This window comes from Lepisosteus platostomus, chromosome 1, assembly GCF_059453375.1.
Source record: "Lepisosteus platostomus isolate fLepPlt1 chromosome 1, fLepPlt1.hap1, whole genome shotgun sequence".
NCBI lineage: Eukaryota > Metazoa > Chordata > Actinopteri > Semionotiformes > Lepisosteidae > Lepisosteus > Lepisosteus platostomus.
The window spans coordinates 7,254,569-7,276,846 of NC_142611.1; the positions used below are offsets into that span (position 1 = coordinate 7,254,569).

The 22,278-nt window shown below is 36.9% G+C and overlaps 1 protein-coding gene across 7 annotated transcripts in view; it reads left to right on the top strand.

Annotated features, from left to right (window-relative positions):
- The window catches only part of kdm4c (lysine (K)-specific demethylase 4C), a 219,702-nt gene that overhangs the window by 98,004 nt on the left and 99,420 nt on the right, over positions 1–22,278 (top strand). For 6 of the 7 annotated variants that reach the window (XM_088608770.1, XM_088609019.1, XM_088609003.1 and 3 more), the window contains one exon: positions 17,616–17,809. In XM_088608770.1, the coding sequence (XP_088464896.1) occupies positions 17,616–17,809 (194 nt within the window). Of the gene's footprint in view, positions 1–14,955; positions 16,174–17,615; positions 17,810–22,278 lie in introns of those variants that run through there. The other variant, XM_088609095.1, reaches the window with a different exon arrangement.

Sequence of the window (22,278 nt, forward strand, 5' to 3'; positions counted from 1 at the left end):
AGCCCAGCCAAGGAATCAATCAGGACAGAAAAATGGTAAATCTTAGACTGGTCAAGTCTAAGTTAGTATTAAAATGGCAATATATGGCACGCAATGATAAACAAGTTAAAACAAGTCTGTAGAAAATGGCATGCTGATCTGATAGCAATGGATTGTGTCATATACTGTCTATAATATGTAGTAATTTGTACTACAGAAAAAAGAGCTTTTTCAGCAAACTGATCTGTCATTTCTGGATGATTTATATCTATCCAAAAGAAAAATAAACTCTTTGGCTAAGGGGTTAAACTCAGACCCTCACACAGTAAATCTGTCACGTCGAGATCCGACATACTGTACAATTTCTTAGTTTAACAGATCCAGTACCTGCAACTAGGCATTGCTCTCTATCAGCTAAGACCCCTCTAGAATACAATTCATGACAGCATTCATTGTCTGCTCCCAAAATAACATCAAGGAGATTCAGAAATCTGGTTAGATCATTTATTTATTTAGTAATGTAAACTACTAAAAAAAAAAAAAAAGGAAATAGAAAAAGCATTTTGCCTGAAATGTGTAACTTTGAAATATACCACTCTCCCTAGTTTATCACTCTCTGAACCCAATATGTTCACTTGAAATATTAGTTTTCAAATCTGTCAATCTCCCTAGTTTATCGCCCGCTGATCCCATTATAGAAATTTAAGAATTTCGTCACAGTAAAATAAATGTCTATTTTTCATCTTTACAATAAATCTAAAATTGGTGGGTCTGCATATATTCTAGATCAAAGTCAAATGTCAGGGAGAAGGTTTAAACTGTTAAAGAGTTCATACTGTAGTACCTCTTAAATGAAAGTGGAGACAATGACAAACTATACCGTAGGTGAAGTCCTTAATTTTACTTTTTAAAAGAGTACCAGTTACACCCCCCTCAAAGAAAAACAACAGGAGTATGAATAAGAACCCCCTTCAAAGATAACACCTAGTGGGAGGAGAGTGGTAACCCCAGAATGGAGTCCACCATCCTCCTGTGCCCTCTCCTTGAATCTGTGGCATTAATGCAACATGAACGCTATCCTGAACAATCAAATGTGAAAGTGCCAGTGCCTCCTGAACCATCCAGCCAATGCAAATCACAAAGTTCCCTGAATGTGCGCCACCACCAGGTCTGCGTAGAGCTCTATTCCTTTATACCTTAAGGTCTATGAAATCAGTACCGCAGCAGAAAACGTCCTTTTCTGGTCTTCCGATGGCCAGTGCGGCCAGGGTGTGGTTCTGTTGGGACAGACTGGGTCCATGACATTTTTGTCTCTGTTTCACAGTGCACAAGCTGGAGTCATGTAGTAGGCCATGTACATCGGGCTAATGTCACCTGCCACTATTTATGCTCAAAGCTGTTGCAAAGCTGATGCACTGCTCAGTTAGCTGAAATGTCATGTGCTTTAGTATAGTAAGGCTCTTCCAATTGCCAGATTTTCTCTTAACACGTAGGATGCCATCATTTAGAATTGGTGCATGTACAAATTAAAAATAAAATTGCAGTACTGTATATGTGCTGTATGCTGCAACACAAACCCTTAAACCTCTGACAAAGAAATATCCAATATCTGGTAACCATCAGAAATAGAATGCAGAAGCCAAACCAACGGGTGTTGCCAAATTGTATCGTAATTAACCAATAAAATGCCGGTTTTGAAAGTGGATAGATGCATCAGTGGTACATCTTCCATCAGGTTCATTTAGTGCCTTGGACTGGAGAAATGTTTTTTATAAGCTGAATGTTTCTGGTCACATTCAAGGCGCTTACAGTACAGTTACGTCCAGATATGTGCAATCCTAGAAGACGGTTTTCCCACAGGTGTTGTGAATAGTTTGCTCCAGACCCGGAGATAATCTTGGGACAGCATGCTACACCGCCCTGAAGTACGATCTTGTCAGATCATAGTAGCTAAGTAAAGGGAAAATGTCAGATCTCGACTAAGTAAAAGCAGCTTGGTTCTGCAATTGATACTCTTTACCTCGTAGGTGTTCTTCACTTTAGCTGCTGTGCTGTGAGGTCGCTGTGCTGTGAGCTCTGCAAAACGAGTAGTGCTGCCCCTGGTGGTGATAAGGTTCCACCTATCTTTTTAGCTCTTTAGAATCCTCCAGGATGAAAACCTCTTCATTAGTGCAAGTTATTGCGTTCTTTTTTCAGCATGTGGAATACAGACTTGCTGTCCCTTGAGTATTGCTTTATCTTTTCAAAGATACATTTCTGTATTTAAAAGCGAGCTCCTAACCATGTCTGCATCAAGTCATTATTTGGTTTAGAATGCTTGTTAAGGACATTGCTACTAAGGTTTTTAAATGAGTTTTCTTGCCTCTTATTAGCATTAGTGTCATTTTCACTGCTGCCTTTGTTGCTGAATGCTACCTCAATGTGGCATTTCAGCATCTGTGATAAAAGACATGCTTGAATGAGGCTGACTTGTTTGCTGTGGTGTTCATTGAATCTTGTATCCACTTATGTTAAAGCCCTAATGCTACATTCGTGCATTTCTTGGAAGATATGTGTGAGGTCTGGGTTTGTAGCATTCCATTTTGTCTGCCATAACACTTAAATTATTATGCGTTTTGTACAATTGTGGCATGACTTTGTGTAATGGATTTCCATTGTTTTGTTTCCTGTTAAAAATAATTTTGTTGTGCATTCCTCAATCTGGTATTTATAAAGGACGTGGAAAAATGATGAGGTTTTTAGAATTATTTTATTTGGATTCAGTTATTATTCCTGTTTTCCAAATTGCACTTTATTTAAAACAATGCATAATACCTGAGGAAGGTAAGGCCTGTGTGAGTGTGTAAAATATTCATGTAGTGTTCATTTATTCATAAAAACTGTGAATTAGTACGTGAATTCTCTGTGGTGAAAAGGTTCTATGTTCGTCAGCAAGAGGGCAGTGTTGTCTTTCTTTCCCTCCTCAGAACGGTTTTCCTTTCATCTGGTATTTTCCATCTTGATGGTGATACATTACAATACTGTATATTCAGAGGGATCTGTGACATAAGTAAATACATACCCAAGTGTAGAAAGAACACCTGTTTCTGTGTGTTCTTTATAAACCTGGAACTATCCATTGCAATGGTAATAATATGTGTTTTTTGGGGACTGCACAGTTACTTATGATGTGAATGAGATCAGAAAGGCTGAACTTCATTCCTGGTAAAAAATATCTGAGATGGAATTTCCAGGTAATGGCAGAACCTACTGTAGATATCTGCCTTCTTTTTGCTCTTGAGTGCAGGCTGAACTACAGTAGATGTTGTTATAAAGGAAACCAGCCTCTCGAAATGGTAAATCTTGATTCTTCAAGAGGGTTTTCTGCCTGAGAAGTATTTTTTTTTTGTGAGGAGAGATACCCTTAGGTCCTACGTGTTGTACGGTGCTGTGCTGGAAACAGGATATCACAGCTTTGATGTAGCAGGACTAGTGGAAATGATCCATGCTGATGGAGCTGTGTGAGACCAGTCCTTGCAAAAGCCCAGTTACTGGGATGCTCCACAAGTTATGGGCCAGGAAGGGACTTCATTTTTTATAACCGCATTGCTGATTGTGGCCTTCTCAGTTCATGAGTGTATTTTAAAGGGCACAACCATAGAATGTGACCAACCCTCATATTTAGCTAGTACTATACATTGGTCCTTCTGTTCTTTCAAACTTTTTCATATAGGCTGTCCTTTTGCTTTTGATAACTTAATCTGTTTTTTCTGAGAAATAACTACAGTATTTTCTTTACTTTTTGATTTACTGCCAAATGTTAAATATTAAATGCACAGGAATGGACAAAGTGTGATCCACCTTATTCCTATTAACATTGTTTTCCTCAGCTGGGTGAATATACTGTAACTGTATCCTCACAAAGAGTTCTTTAAGGCTGTGATGTGGAAAAAAAATAAAGTTTGTGGAAAACCCATAAATAAAATGAGAAAAAATAAAGTCAATATACTTTAGATTGTGAAGTCAAATGATAAAGACCTGAGTCAAGTGATCAAGTGACAAAAACAGACCTTGGTGTTTATGACCTTCAATGATTTGTTTTCTGCTTTGATTAGAGTTTTTGGAAACACCATCAAAATCACACATCACATTTAAATGCCTTTAATGTACTACTATTTAATAATAATTATAATAATTGCTTACACTTATATAGCGCTTTTTCTGGACACTCCACTCAAAGCGCTTTACAGGTAATGGGGACTCCCCTCCACCACCACCAATGTGCAGCATCCACCTGGATGATGCGACGGCAGCCATAGTGCGCCAGAACGCTCACCACACATCAGCTATCAGTTGGGAGGAGAGCAGAGTAATGAAGCCAATTCACAGAGGGGGATTGTTAGGAGGCCATGATTGATAAAGGCCGATGGGGAAATTTGGCCAGGATGCCGGGGTTACACCCCTACTCTTTTCGAGAAACACCCTGGGATTTTTAATGACCACTGAGAGTCAGGACTTCGGTTTTACGTTTTTATCCGAAGGACGGCGCCTGTTTTGTAACATTTGTATTTGTAACATATAAATCAAATATATCTAGCTGTTTCTTGGTATCCTTTCAAAATTTGCAGAGTTCCAGTGAAGTATCAGTAACAACTTTTTACTCAGAACTTACACAAAAAAATATTTGTAAATAAAGTATGAAAATACACATATTATCTTTTAATATACTTTAACTTTTGCAGATATTTTTTCATGTATGTCATGATATTCAAATGTGAAATGGTGCTTTCTTAATTAATTCATTCTTTCAGTGGCAGGACTCATTAGAATGATCAATAGCACAATAAACCCAGGTAGTATTATTATTGTTGTATACTTTTCAGATCATGTTTTTAAACTAAATATTTTGTCATTTGAATGTATCTTTGGCTAAGATCATCAAACTTAATTTGACTAATTTAGGCTTTGGTCTCCATGGCAGTGTTTTAATTAATTGGAAACAAGCAGGTTCAGATAATGGTCTCATGCAGCATGCTATGAAGTGGTCAAAACATGAATTTCAAGCTCATTCCGTCTTTCACAGTAGACTTCAAAGTCTTTTTTTAACCCTTTATGACTCTAAATAAACAACATGTTTATGTAATCAGTAGATGTGCCACTGGACAAAATATAGTTTTTAAGGCACATGAGTGCCAAAGGTGAGAAGGATATTTAAAGTCACATTTTATACAAAATCTGGTAAAATAAAGTCCAAACAATTTGCTAAGTCATAATAAAGCACTGGAATATATTACGTTTTGAAACTCTTAAAAGCTAACCTTTGATCTTAAGAGCGTAGTTACTGACATAAAGAGTACAGTTCTGGCATCTCTTAGGTAACTAAATCAAAGTATCGTGGAACTTATTGAAAGGTAAGGCAGTAAGGAAATTTAACAAGCCAGAAACATCTTCATTGCTTGTACTTTCTTTTTATTATGTTAAATTATTTTCAAAATGATGAAGGGTTTAAAGTTGTGTCATGGAAGAACAAGGTACAAGGATAATGTCTGTAGTCTTCGAATGCTTGACTAGGCTGGTGCAATAATTTTATAAAAGGTTAAGTGCTGTCATTTAATTGCTTTGTACGTTCTAAATTATCTGTGTACCTGATAAGAAAAATAATTCTCTGTATCCATAAAGATGTTCTTTTTAACATTTTCAGTAGAGAAGATTCAAATGTCATGTTGAAAGATTTGACATATGAAAGCCTTTCTTTGTGTTTCTTTTCTTAAAATAAAGAGTTTGACTTTAAATAAATTGCTTGTACTGAATAGTTCAGTAAAATAGCCTCTTTTTTATCTTTTGCTAGTATGGTTTTATTATAAATACTGGTTATATACTTTATATATAAACTATTAATTTATACCGGGGGCAAGGTTTATTTTTAGTATACTCCCATGAATAGAGTATATTTAAATTATATATGGGAATATACTTATCTTGCCCTGTTTCACATCAAATCTCAGCTTTTCCAAGCTATCAGACCACTTTCAACTTCCTGTCACCATTTCTCTATATCCTCTTCCCTCCTCAGTCCCCCCTAACTCCAAAAGACTGTGCCTTTTTTGGCTCCAATGTCTCTTGGCAAGCTTCTTATCACTACTGCCTCTCACATACTGTTGCACTCTCTGCCTTTTCTGTTGCATTCCTTGTTCTCTTGATCCCATTCATCCTTTCCCTTTCTTTCTTCTTTCTAGCACCCTGTCTGACTCTAGGATTATAAGCCTATCACATGCAACTTGGATCACATCTCTTACAGATCATTGCTTCTGACATTCTCCCTTTCATTTCTACTGGCTACATCTGAGCTTAAGAAATCTCCAAAGCCCCAATTCCCAAAAACTCATTATCGATTCCTTCTTTCTGTACAACTACTCTCTTTACTCCCTTTCATCACTGACCACTCCCTGCTTGACAATTCCTGTCTATTTTTGTCTTGTAGAATCTCCACGGCTCTCTGTCAATGACTTATTCATCATCTTTCAACCATTAATTATACAATTTTTCTCCTATTTCCCTCTAAACTTGGAATTGCCGATCTTGTTCTTGGCTGTTTATTTTTTTTCAGGAGTGCTTTTCAGGTTTCATGTTGTGGCTATCCGCCTTTAATCCATCTGTGCTCTACTGGTGTTCCCCAGGAGTTATTGTTGGGACCTCTTGTTTTCTTGTTTTACTCACTTTCTTGCTTTAGTCACCCTCTGATTTCCTGTATTTCATCTCTTGGCTGCTCCTACTACATGTACACTGATGATGCCCAGATCTTCCTCTCTTTCCAATTCAATAGTGAAGGCATTTATTCACACTTAACATATCAGCCATTTCATGCTTAATTTTCATATTGGGTATACTGTATCTCCACTTCACCCTTCATACCACTGTTTCTGAGCTGCCTCTGTTTCTTTTGACCCTATAACTTCCTTATCCTTTTCTGCTGCTACTGTGAGACAAAAACTTGCAGCCATGACTTGACTTCTCAGATGTCTGAATTGTCTTTCCAGCCATTCTCCTCTGCTGTTTTTCATGCATTGTTTGTTGCTGATACTAATATAAAACCCCACCACCCTGTCCTCCCCAAAAAAGAAGCAGCAGTATTTGTTTTTCTCATTTCCAGATTAATCAGCAACACTGATATTGATCTAAAAAACAGTTGTACAGAGAAGGTATTGTGCTCAGAGCCGTGTTCGATGTAAGATGATGAATGTTTCAGGGTTTGCCTGTAAGACACAGCTACCAGAACAGTTCTTCTTGGGTCCTCTTTCTCTCAGTTAATCCCAGAGTAGAATATGAAAGTGAGTCACATTGACGTTCAGTAGAATTCTTCACCAAGTCTTTTTTTTCCCCCAAGTGTGAGGATTGATATTCCCTTTCTGTGGTGTGAGCAGAACAAATCAAAACAAACCCTGTCCCAGCTAATGTGGTGTTAAAAAAATAATTTATGGGTCGGTCACCTTAGGGCTTTAGTAGAAAAGGACTGATAAGTACCCTTAATATTTTTTCTACAGACACATTTTATGTCTCCCTAATGCTTTCAATATTTCTGTTTCGCTGCACAACTGAAAGCTGGCTGTTAAACAGGCCAGCTGCTCAGAGCAGCGATGCAGATTGGAATTTAAATCCTTAGGAACATGTACAGTACATTCACTTTCATAGCTGAGACTTCTTGCTCACAGTATGTTAATGGTTACTTCTTGTATTTTCCCCATTTTTTTTATTTAGTCAAGTTGTCTTTCCTAGGTTTAATTTAAAACACGTCAAAAGCAGGTAGTGAATGGCTTTTTCCTCCTTCAATAGACAGCTGCTGCAGCTCATATTTGGGCTGCAGCACATGGATAAAATATTTCAGCGAATTTCTTTCTTGACAGTTAATAGATCAGAACAGGCGGCAGTAATTCAGACTACATAACAAAGCTCGGCAGTGTTTTTCGGGGGAGATGCAGTGGGGCTCTGCTGTATTTATTCTTTTCTAATGGGTATTCTGTTCTATTCTATATCACACACCTAGTCCAGGTGGATTTGTTTTGGTAGGCAACCTAAGATAAACAGATTGCAGGCAACCCACAATCCTACTTAGGCTTTAAGTGTAAATCATGGATTTATATAAAAAAAATGATAGTAATTTGGAAATGATCTACTGTATGACAATCATTTCTTTAGTTCTCTTGATTAATTATAGTGTAGTTGTCATCCAGGGTTGTTTAATGGCATTGTTGCCGTACACATTTTGTTCAGGTGGGAAACTGCGTCAGCATGCGTAGGCTGCAAAGGAACAAGTAATAGGTTTATTCCATGCTGAAAAAAAGAAGAAAGAAAACACAACGTTTCGGCCGTGGAGCCTTCCACAGGTGTGAGAAAGACAAGGCAGTAGGCAAAGGTAATGTAGTGGGAGAACAAAGGCTGGGAGGGAGGAGGAGCGAGAGGCGGGAGCAGGGGACAGAAAGAGAGGCCAATCAAGAGGTGTGAAGTCACATTTTGTGCCATCAAACAATATATCCATTTATGCATATATCTCTTGTTATTTTATCTGCTGTATATTTTATTGTAGAAGCTCTGTGTTTTTGGAGTCAGCAGAGTGATAGGCAGTTTGACTGTACTATATATGGCTGACACCTTGGTCAACAAGCTGCAAAAAACAATCATGTAAACAATGGTGGCTTCAGTCACTATCGTAAGGACTGGTCAGAGTTATAGAGAATTATCAGTGAAGAAAGAGATTCTGAACTGTTCAGGTTGTCTTTTGTGAAGGTAAGTGTGCCAGTTTGTCAAGCAAGCCCTTATCCAATCCATCCAATCCAGTACATCAAAATCTCATCTTTTCATTAAAAAAAACGTACCGTACATTTGTGTACAAAGTTTGTATTGCATCATTGCTGGGTTATACCATCCACATCCTCCCACTACCTTGCTTAATACTGTATACTATCATCATGTAATATCAGTTATATTCATATGAAAATGACATCTGCAACATTTCTGAGCTGAGAGTTTGAAATGCCATGTCGTAGGAGAGGTATGCTATAGACCTCTTAATGAAGTCAAGTAGCTTACTTTATAATAAAATGAGGAAGGTACTGTACAGTATATACAGCAGCAAAGATGATGTTACAGTATTAGAAGAGTTCAGTTTTCAACTCATTACATGACGTTCTGTGATGGGGAATATACAGAACCTGAAATAGATGTTGTTGAAATTATTAATGATGGCTCGTTAGGACACTTTGTAAAGGCACAAATTAGGGAAGATGTGCTTATTGGCCTAGTCTTTTCCAATCACCAGGGGGTAATTAAAGGAATAGATGTGATAGAGCCACTGGGAAATTGTGACCATAATATGATAGCTTTTGATAATACTTTAAATCTCTAAAGCTTGAGTTTAAAATTAGAGTTTATAATTTTGGAAAAGCGGACTATAAAGGGATGAAGCAGGGCTTACACGTATTGAACTGGGAACAGATGGATTCAGAGCCAATAGAAGAAGGATTTGTTGTATTTTAAAAACAGAATGATAAATTCCCAAAACAAAATCATCCCTAGAGCTAAAAAAGCAAATGGTTTAGTGGAGGTATTACAAAAAATAAAATCAACAGAAAAGAGCATTGCAGACTGCATAAAAGGCATAAAGATTCGAAGACTGAAAACTCTGACAATGTACTAAGCTACAGGTGCAGCTGAAAATTATTCGTATTAGAATGGCCTAAAGGAAAGCAGAAACAGAAAGTAATATTTTGAATGGAGGCAAAAAATAATCTAAAGCATTATTACAGCTGATGTAAATAGTTTACAGGATAATAGGGGATTCATGAGAGAAGAAGAAAGGCTAATAGTGAACATGCTAAATGAACACGTCATGCAGTGTAAAAGGTTAATAACATGGCATTTGTTATAAAGTGAGCTTGTGAGTTTTTGATCATTTTAGTAAAATCGAGACTGAAATTCTACAGGAACATGGTCACCTTAGAATTAGCCTATTTTTTCTAAGCTTACAGTATGTATAGTTATGAAGGATGTTATTCATAGGCCATTACCTGGGTTATTTCAAGTCTCACTTAGGGTGGTAGCTGTATGCAGACTGTAGATTGGAGAATTGCAAAACTGAACCTGGAAACCACAGAGAAATCAATCTTCTGTAACTGGCAAAGTTATAGAAACTACAGTACTAACGTAAACTAAAAGAATGCTTAAAAGCATTTTAAGAAACAGAGAAGGTATTTTTTAACTAACCTGAATTAGCTTGAATTCTTAAAAAAGCTACAAGAACAGTTGCTAACATTGAAGCATTGGCAGGACTGTAGTGGCAAGGGCATTACAACAAGACTTCAGATGACACTTGGGCATTTTAAACACTTGGCAAGTTAAACTTAATACTGATCCACACAGCAAGCAGAAACATTCACTATATTGCACTGGAAATGCTGGTGTGAAGGAAGCTATATCTGAAAGCTATCTGGTTGTAAATATAGATTTTGTCTGTGTCCTCATCAAGAGAATGTGATGGGAAAACAATAAAAAAACAGAATGCTTAGAGCTATAGCAAAAGAAGTCTAATTTAAATCAAGAGACATTATGCTAAAGCTGAACAATACACTAGACCTCATTAAGAATATTGTTTTGGTCACCATTGCACAAAAATTGTATTATAGCTTTGATTTTTTTCTATAGGGTAACAAAATGATTCCTGGTCACAGAGTATTATCATACAGTATATGGGCAGGTTAAATATGATTAAGGAACTATATCTGCTTTGTATAGAACAAAAGATATTATGAGGAGATTTAATTCAAGGGGTATACACGAGGACATGGGTCACAATTGAAATCTAACAGGAAATTAATTTAAGACAGATAATAAGAAACACTTCATTCACAAAGAGTTGTGGGTATCTGGAATAGCTTCCTTGGCAGATGGTTAATGCCCAAATTTTGGGCTCATTAATGAAATATCTCAATGAATGGTTGAATTTTTAATCTCATAAACTACCAAACAAGCATGACTGATAAAATGGCCTCTTCTTCTCTACATAAAGGATTACTTCTTGTCCTTATGATCTTAAATGGAGAGGGCTGTCCAGTTTTGTGTTCCTTAAAACAACCAGAAATTCCGGAAATAACATGTACATATAGGTACATAAGACAAAGCATGTTTTAAGCAATCTCTAATTTGTCAATCTTTAATTGTGCCTGAACCTAAAAATGCCACTGGATCAAATAATTGACATTTTATTAAATGAAGACATCTAGTACAGTACTCTGTGTACTGTAGATGTACAGTATAACTTATTAATATACAAGCTTTTAATAATATGTTAATCAATATGCTTACCTGCCCTTTTACTTAATAATGAACATGAGCAACCTCAGGCTAATCACTCCACTTGAATCATGAATCAAAAGGTTAGTGTGTTTGTAAGTTCTTAATAAGATTTACATGTACAGTAGATTGCTTTGTGACATCAGTGTCTTTTGGATGTGGCTTTGCATCTATCTTTGGATTTTTCATCTGCTGGGTGTTTTTTTTTTTGTAAAGGGTAGCTTTTGTGAAGATTATATTTTTAACATAACAATAAAGCAACGTTGATGATTATATTCGCTTCTACCTGATAAAGGTCAGTCCAAACATGTTTTACTCGTACTCCATGGTGAGCATAGATAAGCAAGGGGGTTTGGTGGTTCTTAAGAATTAGCAAATGCTATGCAGTAACATATGAAGACTGTAGTTGCTTCACAATTTTATTTTTCTGTCAGCATCACGTAAAATGTTCTAAGCACGTTCTGAACACTGTTTCAAGTGCCGTATCAGTAGTCCAGTGTAAAATGTCCATTTTAAATTGTTTGGAAGAGTATTCTGAAAAGACTCCATTTCTAAGATGTGCTTATATCAGAAGTAGAAAAAATGAGGAATAAAATCCCACAATGGGGGAATTTGAGGTTCGTGGCCACCTAAAAGTGTCATGATGCAGAATTGTATAGTATGAGTATAAAAGGATTGTCATTTGATTAAGCCATACATAGAAAGTAGTCCCCACTTATCTGAAAATGGATCTCTTGAATTATATGTTTTCATGCATTTTTCCCTCTCAACCTGTCCTATTCATAAACACCACAGTACCATGCTTTAATGAATGCCGTCTACTGTAGCTCAGCATTCTGTTCAGCGAAAGTGAAGATTGCGGGACTCTGCGCTAGTACACATGACTCCGAGAATTGTTATTTCATTTTTTTAGCATGCATTCAAATATCATTGGTATGTTTTTGCCTTTAAGCAATGTTTGAGATCGGAGATGGTGAGATGATAAAGTTTCAGATTGCCTAACGGCCCTGAATCCTGTAGCTAAAAGAATGGCACTGAAAAGACAACAGCAATTGTTAACAAAATTATTTTTGTGGTGTCCACCACAATTATATTCCCTGCCTGGAGAGAATTCAATTAACATTCTCTAATAAAATGGATTAGGTGAAACTGCTGTCCTAAAATACAGTATGTTTGTTATGTGTTGAAGAATTAGACTTCTTATACTGTACAGTATGTACAGTTATTATAAAATTGTTTTTCAGAACTTGTTAAGATGAGACATGTGGGCAAAAGGCAGATTTATTTCACATTCCGAATCTGAGTTTGCTGTGCACAGAAGCGCTGTTTTAAGAATTGTCTCACTATCATTTACATGTTACAGTCTTTTGTCTCTTATTACTTTTTTTAGTGGCTGGGTTAAGAGAAAGTAGGCAATTAAACATACAGTACTGTATGAAGCATGTTAATGAGATGGGTGAAGCCCTGGAAGATGGTGTGGTGTTCATACAATTGAGATACAATTTGCTTAATCTTTTATGAAATAAGACATTATGCAACATCTACTGCAGAAATCATGTCTCCAGTCATGGTGTCTACAACGGCTCACTGTGATGACTGACATGGTTTCTGTTCTGCCTCACAGTGCAAGCTACAAAACTGTCAAGAAGATGTAATTCTGGATTATATCATCAAATAAGGGAAGCTCCAAATTTTTCTAGGCTTGGAGAACTGCAGAGAGGAATAACTAAACCTGTGTCACTGTGCCTCTTTGTTTTTATTATCATGCAGTTTGTTCATCTCTTTGCAGAAAAAATGTATTTTATGTTTGTTTTTGTTGTCAATGTGAAGGTTAGACCATTGGGGAGTTGGTATTTGTGAGGCACTGTGCAACAATTTCATGATTTTATCATAATGTGAGAAGAGGCAGTCTTCAGGGACAGAACAATTCTTTATTTCCAAGAAAGTAGCAAAATTTCTGCTAAATCACTTTGATCTCCTAGCTCTGAATGCCTTACCCTGATAATTATATTTGGATGACTTTTTTCTGTAGTTTACTCCTCTCAGAGGAGTTAGATGTAATTCACCAAAAGGCTTTTGTAATTTTACTACAGGACATACACTTAAGCTAAATATTAGGAGAAAGAGAAAAGAGACGCACGGTAAAACTAAAATTGGCAAAAGTGGTTTGTACGAAGTATATGAAAAAAGCTCTCAATAGCAAGAAAAATGAAAAGAGAGATATATTATATTTTTGAGAGTTTACATGTAGTCCATTTTATTTCTGATTATTTCTTTATGTAAAATATTTCTTCAGAGGCAGTCCACATTAAACTGCGTCTTTTCTGGTTCTCATCCCAGTTCATTTATGTAACTCCTCAGTGACTTACCAATGTAAACCCTTTCTCGGATCTAAAGCAAGATGAGATTTAAAGAGACCTATAAAACTTATTGGACTGTGGACACCGAGAACGAGATTTGAAGCACACTGCTTAATGTGCTATGTGTTCATCTGCAGACGAGATATATCCCTGTTTATAGGGCTTCCTTGCATTTGCTTTCCTGGACATACTGTACAGTATACAGTATAACGACTTTCTATAAGTTTAGTAAGTTCTTACAGGTGTATTGAAAGAATACATGCTTCAATATTTTTGGGCCAATAATCAGCAAGTTAAGAAAATATATATTAAACATACTGCTTTGTATATATTAATTAAGATATTTTAATACATTGGCATTTTATTTATATTTTAGGCTTTGCCTTCATGCACTTTTAGAAGCATGCCAAAAATGATTTGTCATACAGTATTTATAATACAAAACCTTTTTTTAGAACATTGCAATAAAGAGTCAAAAATAACATTGACGTTGGAAACTGTGGCAATACAACGTCATTCTCAATCTCTTCACATCAAGGATGATCTCATCTTATTGACCCCTTGAAAAGAAAATGTAATTGGAAAGGCTTGCATAAAATATGTGAAGATCACTTTAAGGCAGGAAGGTCTTTGCAAGTAATTTATAAATCATCACTCTCCCCTCTCACATTTCTTGGGTAGATGTTTTCTTGATGTACTTCTTCCTTCAATAAATCAACACCAGCTAATGTATTGGCTCTGTTCCAGACTGTTTTCAGTCTCTGTGTCCAACAGCAAAGACAGTAATCCTCTTAAAATGCTCTTTAAGTAACCATTTGTCATCTTGGTGTTGCAGCGCATTGTAAATTCCTGACCACCTGAGTGTGAAGGAATGGGAACAGTCAGAGTCAGTGGTTGTTCATGTTTTAATGACTCCCCTTCTTAATGATAAAAGGATTTTCAGTGCACGATCTTTGTAATTGTCTGCAAAAAATCTGCTGCTCTTTTCCTAATTAGCAGTACAGTACAAAGTGTAATTGCTTGACCTTGTTGTGCCAAGGGGTGCTTTGGTAAAATACCTTAGCAAACATAAATGCAACAAGACAACTGAAATGTCATCGTGTAACCTTATACTATATATGAAGAGGGTAAAATGACTTTTATAAACTTTATGAGAATTTTAGTGTCCCACGTGAGAAATAAAGTACTGTATTTTGTCCTTTTATTTTACTGTTTTAAAAAACAAACAACCTCATACTCTTGCTTGTTTCCAGCTATCCTTTTACACTAAAGGCAAAAATGTCTGCCAAATACTCAAAGTATATTCATTTTAGTTCATGTAGGATACAGAGAACACTTTCCCAATATGATTTCTGTATAATTTACCTTGCATACATACACCCTTTCTGGAGGCAGCTTTTTCTGAGCTTATAAATTCCATCATTGGTGAAGCATCTAAGGGTATAAAAAATAGAACCATATAATAAAGGACACATAAACCATGAAGTGAAGTGAACATGAGGTCTCATTTAATGGATTCTAGGGGTTTCAGAGCACATTGCACATGATTCCCTCCTCAGTGTCTGGTCTGCTCTTTAATCTCACTTTGAGCTGCATGGGCTGATTTACTGTCATTTTATTCAGATACAGTATTTAACTAGCATTTATTACCTGCAGAAAAAGTGCTCTTCTGCAGCAAGGGGTGTTACTTGTTGGATTATAAAATGTTCAGTTCCACATGCTATGTCAAAATAATTTTGATTTAACTCACTGAGTTTTATGTAAAATGATTTTACAGTGAGACAAATCTAAAGAAAAAAGACCAGAACATTTGATATATACTCCGTACAGCATTACATAAAAAATAAAGTAGTACATACCAGTGCATTCTGTAGTGTCACGTCTTGAGAACGGATCACTGTAGGCGTAGTTTAGGCATAATGTATTACTGTTATTCTACCTCCAGTGGCTGAGAATATGTGTTTAAAATGTTTGGACATGTAGTCATTTATTTTCACATTAGTATGCTAAACTATTAATAACAATGGAAAAAAAATTTGTATATTTTGCAAGGTTGGTAAAAAAATGTGTTCAGTACATCCACGTATCTGTAAGACAGGAAATTCAGAGGTTTTCTACAACAAAGGAGACCGAAAGAGGTTTATGTTTTGATATTTTTCCTTAACAAAAAGTAACTGGTGTTTGGCGTGGTTGAGATGGACTTTGATTTTAATTGAATTTTTGTAACTCTATATTGTATATGCATGCACCATTGTTCAATTAACCAATTGCCCATCATGTGTTTACAAGTCAGCACATTACAGCATGTTTCTCAGATGATGTGTGGGTATACATTGAATCATGTGACTTGATGGCTGTCTAATGGAATATTTTATCTCAGGAAATAGCAAACAGAGCCCTAGCCTGTTTAAAAACAGGAGTACCAGGATTCAGGAAAAGCACATCAGAAGTCAAAAGAGTCAGTGTACTGGAGTAAATTAATAGCACGGTCAGAAACATCACCCCATGAGAGGTAATCAATTTAATGATTTGATGTTATGATTATGATAACACTGCATTCATTTGCATTCAGATTTGATGTAGCTACAGTATATATTGATCTAGCTGAAGAGCAAGGAGATCTTTTTGTAAAGGTTAAAAACACTTCTGGGTAGCATCTATGCCAGCTGTTATAAAGTGAGTCAGGTCAAGCACATGTCGTTGCATGTTATTCTTTGGAGTAATTAACTTAAATGAAAAACAAAATACCAATTTAATCACCAAAATAGTTCATTATGTTAAGTCATGTGAAAATAATCATTGGGACAGTAATGATAGATGCATCCAACCTGTTACAATTATAGATGCAGTTTGAACCAAATGATAATAAATGTCGAGAAAGGAGCACTGGTCGATTCTCATTGATGCAAAGCAGAGCTAGAGCCCTTTGTAACTTCTTACTTGATGGGTAGTATAATGGGCATGTAGAAACAGCTCTACTATATACAGTATCATTACTTTTTGAATCTCTCCACGAAAATTTGATTTCGAATATTTGAACAGAAAACTTTTGTAAACACTTTTTTAAGCACTTTCTTTTTTTAGAGATGTGACATTCTGAGGGTGTCCATTTCACAAATTGCTTGCTTCCTTGGTGGTTGGGCGAGGGGGGTTTTGTGGGCACAATATTGTGGGAGAGGAACTGTACTCACTTGTTCCATTTCTCAGTGCATTATGCTGTCATTTCACTTAGTTTTCACTTTCCTCCATGCCAGGAAATTCAGCACCAGAATCAAAGGTCTTTTCAAAGAGCCCATTTTTTTTTTCCATCAGAAAGTACGGACATGTTTTTGTTTTAAGGATCTCCAGACAGTGTTAACATTGGACCTTTTTATTGAATGTGTGTAATTTTCTAAATGGGTGGGAACCCTCATCCATTTGTAAATCAGCTCTATGCATGGGATTAATCTAGGGTTAAATGCTGTATTTTCAGTAAATAAAAGTATTGTTTTCAAGAGAATAATCCTTCACTGCATTTAGCTTTGCTGTGCAATCCCACATTGCAGCTCTTCAGCAGCAGAAGGCAAGCACCATTATCGGTTACACACCTTAGGTTTACCATTTTCTTTTATAAATTAGGATGGCTCAGTTGTCTATAAAAGATGCTTTTGACAAGTATTTTCTCAACGTATCTGCTTATTGTAAGAAACGTCCTTCAGGACAGGCACTGCTTTAAAATTCTAATTAAATTTTAACTTGTTTTAGTCTGGTATACAAGAATGAGATGTTTTCCCCATAAGCATTCCTCAGTGTTTCTTTCTTTTTTTTCAATACTTTAAGGCATTCTAATTTTAAGTTTAATGCCTTTTTTTAACCAAAAAATAGAGAATCTGGCATTAGAAATTAGAAATGTTTTTTTTTGTTTTATTATCCCATCGCTTCATTGTCATTTTATTCTATTTTATTTTTTCCCAGTGCACCTGCAGCAAGGACATGGTAAAAATTTCAATGGATCCTTTCGTGCGCCGGTTCCAGCCGGACAGGTACCAGGTTTGGAAGCAGGGCAAGGACGTGTGCACTATCGATCACTCGCTGCCCACCCCAGGGTCAACACCCGAGCTCCTGAGCTGGATCCACCGGAGGAAGAGAGCAGGGGCCTCATCTAAAAGGTACGACACATGAAGCCTGGGTTTTAATGACCAAAGCTTTTAGCCTCAGGAGATTTCAGTATGTACTGTAGATAATATTATAAACCTGGGATATTTGCTTTAACCCATTTGGTTAATTTTTGTTTCTGTCACGGCCACCACTCAGCGGAGCTCTATCCGTAAACGAGTTCACGATCTCATCACCAGTTCACCGGATACTTAAAACCTCACTTCACACTGCTCTGGGCTCGGTATTAGTTTCTCCTCTTGACAGATCGTACCTCGCCTTCTTTGGACTTTCGGATATTGTTTTCGACCACGACTTCGCCTGACGTTTCGGATCGTTGAACCTGTCTCACTGTCTCCCAGCTCCACATACTGTAGGATCCTAAAACATTTTTGGCTGGTGCGTTGTAACAGTTTCCTTTTGTATAGAAAATGATATAATAATTTTGGTTTAATTGCTTTGCTGTTTGATTTTTTTTTCTTTTGGTTTAACAAACGGAGAACCCGAAAGCCAAGTACTAGTCTCCCCATTTTCAATTTGAAGTTAATTAGTCCTCTTTGATCGCACACCACAAGTGATTGTTTTGCTTTGTGTCGCATGCAAATTCTGGGCTAAAACTGACAGAAATGAGGAGTTTGTGATGTCTTTAGCAGGTTTTTATCTAAGAGACAGATTACCGTTTAATCTCAGAGAGTAGAGGAATGAATCTCGGGCAGCAAAGGAGCCACTTGTCCTCATTAACACTTAAGAGCTTGGCTCAGAGTATAGTACACCTTGTCACCCACACACACTGCTGCTTATCTTAACCATTGAGGGTCTGCTTTTGGGGGCTGGCACCGAGAAACCTATGAAAAACACAATGGACCAGACTAGGCTCAGATTGTGTCCTTTTTTTCATTTTTTACTTTTTTGTGAAAGTAAAATGAGCCAAAAAACACCATTGACTTTTGTAAATGCTCTGTTTGTTTTCTAAATATCCCTTGCATAGGAAAACGTTTGCCTGTACTGCGTGATTTTGGAGCCCCTACATGATTTTGTAATGATGACAAAGTCGTGTGAAAGCCGTTACAACAGGTCTAGTGAGCAGTAAGCTAGAAAACTAAAACCTGAGCTGTAGTTCTTCAGAATGGTGCAAAAAAGCTAATTTTGGCACGAAGAGACCAGTACTGTCTTGTACCCCCAGCAACAATACATTTGTGTGTATGTTTGTGTGATGTGTGTGTTGCTCACAGATGAGTACCTCAGTTTTAGCTGATCTAGCAAGATCACCTTCCTGTGGGCATGGCAGAGTTGCTTTGGAGTGATGCCTGGTACTCTTTCCAGCAGTTAATGGTGTGTTGCACAGCTGGTAGTCTTTTTAGTTTCTGTAATAGGGGAAAATTGACCCCATACCCTACAGCGTGAAGGGTCTACTGTATTTCTAAAACAGATGTCATTAATGCAAATTGCTATTAGTAGTCCCATAGTTTATTGAATATTCCCTGTAATGACTTATCAAGACGTAATGTACTGTATGATGCTGGGACTCTTGTCAGGGGAGTGTACAGAAGGACCATTTTTTATACATAGTAAGAACATTAAGAGCATTAAAAAGGCTGGAGACTAGAGGAAATTGTTTGGCTCATTCGGCATGTTGGGTTGTAAGTCGACCCAGGGATCTCATCCAGTCATTTTTTGAAAGAAGTCAGGGGATCAGCTTCAACAGCATGGCTTGGGAAGACGTTTCCATAGTCCCATAACCCTTTGGGGTGGGTGCTGACGTTCCTTGGTTTTAAAATGCTCATGCACTCACTTTCCACTTGTTTCCTCTGGTTCGTGTTTCACTATTCTTTCTGAAGAGGTCCATTGCGTTGACTGGGTCAGTGCCTTTTTGCAATTGATATTTGCTGAAGACAGCTTCCCTGGCTTGAGACTGCTCAAACTCACTCACCGTCTGTGACAGGTATTCCACAGGCAGCAGCACACAATGGGTTGAGCACTGCTAGGGTAAGGTTAGGATTAGCTGATCAGTGACTCCTGAGACTTCCCAGGGACTTACAGGCTTGAAGAGACAGGCGTGAGAGTTGCACCACTCCTCCAGCAGGCGTCAAACCGCTTGTCAGGCATGGTGGGGCTCGTATCTTGCCTAAGAATGAATACCTTTACAGCTGGGTGTACTGGAGCAGCACCTCTATGTGTCATTTTTTCTGACATGGGCAAGGGATTTGTTGCTGGACAGCTGAGTCTTAAAAGAACAATCGATTCCAAATTAGGAGGATGTGTGATATTTGTACATCATAATTTTGAAATGAAAATAATTGTTAATTTAACGTTTTTTAAAATGGCTGTTAAATGTAAAAATATGTTTTGCTGTATTGAAATAGGACAAGCAAACGAGGTAGATGGGTTATTTCAGAAGGCTACCTCTCGATTTTAAACTTATGTACAAGAAACCTCTTGCATGCAAGAGGTTTAAACTAAGCAAAGCTGCAATGTTATTGGGAATTTTGTAGCTGGTATATGTGGAATTAGAGTGGCTACTTTTATGCAAGGAATGCATCTCACTAGAAGCCCAGAATGTGTGGTCTATTCCTCAAATAGACTTCATAGCAAAATTCTTTTCTCATTAGGAATGCTGTGCATCGTTTTAAGGTCTAAAGTCAATATAGCAAAATCTGAAAAACTGTTGGGCAGAAAAAAGCCTGGCATCTCCTGTTTAATCCCTCAGTCTGCATAGGCTACAATATGCTACAAATCTTCAGGTTACCATAAAAAGAAAGCAATTATGCTTATTAGAAAGCTACAGCATGCCTGCCAACAGTCCCAGAAATGAATATACTTCTCTAGTGAACTAAGAAATCCTGTCAAAACTCTGACAATGTGCCAAAGTACATTTCAGTCAGATTTTTCATACAGAAAATATTGATAAAAACTTCCTTGTTGGATTTTTATTTTTTCAATGATTCCATGTGTATGGGGGTGAATTGTTTATGCAGCAGGGCTGTCATCATAACGAATCAGTCTTTTATTTAAACCCTTTGTTAGGTTTACTGGAATACATAGGGCCCTTTGTTTCAAACGTTCAGGAGCTTAAATTCCCATAGGAAACCATGTGTTATGAATATGGAGCCCTTAGATTTGTACAAAAGACATGGTACACATGGAGGTAAAAAAAAGTGGTTTCCGAAAAAAAACCCTGTTAAGCATGTTTCCGACTTACTCATAAGTTGAAGGTTTTTAGTGTCTATAGTTTCTATAGAAAGTCTCAGGCTTGTCAGATATCATGTATCATCGATCTAAATGGAAGAACCGTCTCTGCAGCCAGGACCACTTGAGTCTTAGTGACTGTAGAGTATCTAACCCAGGGTTTCAAGCCAACCATTTTGAAGGGCAGATAGAAATCAGCTTAAACTACCAGTTCTTCTTGTTTCAGCAAAAATAACTCCTGCAAATGGAAGTGAAAGGATTCTGAACTCTAGAAATTACATCAGCGGTCATTAGGTTATGCCTTTATGAACCTCACAATGTAGACAGCTCTTTAGTTTTAGAAGTGTGTGTACATCTGTCAAATACTGATATTTTGTTTTCTGTTAATTGTCACAGTAATTATAAGAGAAGCAGTCATGTAAATTATTTACCAGTGGAATAATTCTGGATTGCGAAGTTTTTGTTTCTAGAATAGGTGTTTCTCTGTGTAGCACTCAGTCCAGCCCAGGTCTTGTCTAACTGTCCATAAGACTTGGCTACTTAGTTACCAGTCATAATGGCAAATGGAAATTCCCATGTCTTTCAATCACTCAGATCTTCAGGACAGAATAACACTTTGGAAAACCATAATGACCTCCAGAGTCCTTAGACCGACGTCACATGGAGGAATAGTGCCATGGTCCATTAACATAATGCATAACTAACTATATTGTTTGAGTCAAGATTATTTATGGAGTTGGATCTGCATCCTGTTAATAACTCACTTAGCACAGGGATTCTGATCCTGGAGGTCCACACTGCACACCTGCTGGTCTTTATTACAGTTTAAATATTTAATTAATTGGATTATTGGTTAAAAAGTAAACTCCAGAATATTCATAAGTAAAATATGAATGCAATTATTATATTAAATAAGAGTTCGACTTACGGTATCACCTAGTCTCCATAGAATCATAAGTAGAAACCTCACACTGAGGCTAGGTTCCTATCCCTTTACCTTACATTAGTAATGCAGGGTCACAGCAACAGAAGGGTGAGATCTGGATTTTGAAAGGCACAATATCTTTACAAGTTCTTGTAAATTTTTTAGGTAGATTTGCTATTGCATAAGTTGTTTGGATGTGTAGTTTAATGCCCATTATCCAATGAAAACATGTTGATTTTATTTTTCAGCAGTTAACAGTGATCCATTTTTATATTTATTTTATGACTTTATATGAAAATAAAAATACATTGAGCAAAAACATCAACCATAAGAAGAAATACATCAGTCATTGCCTTAATATTCAAACATAAA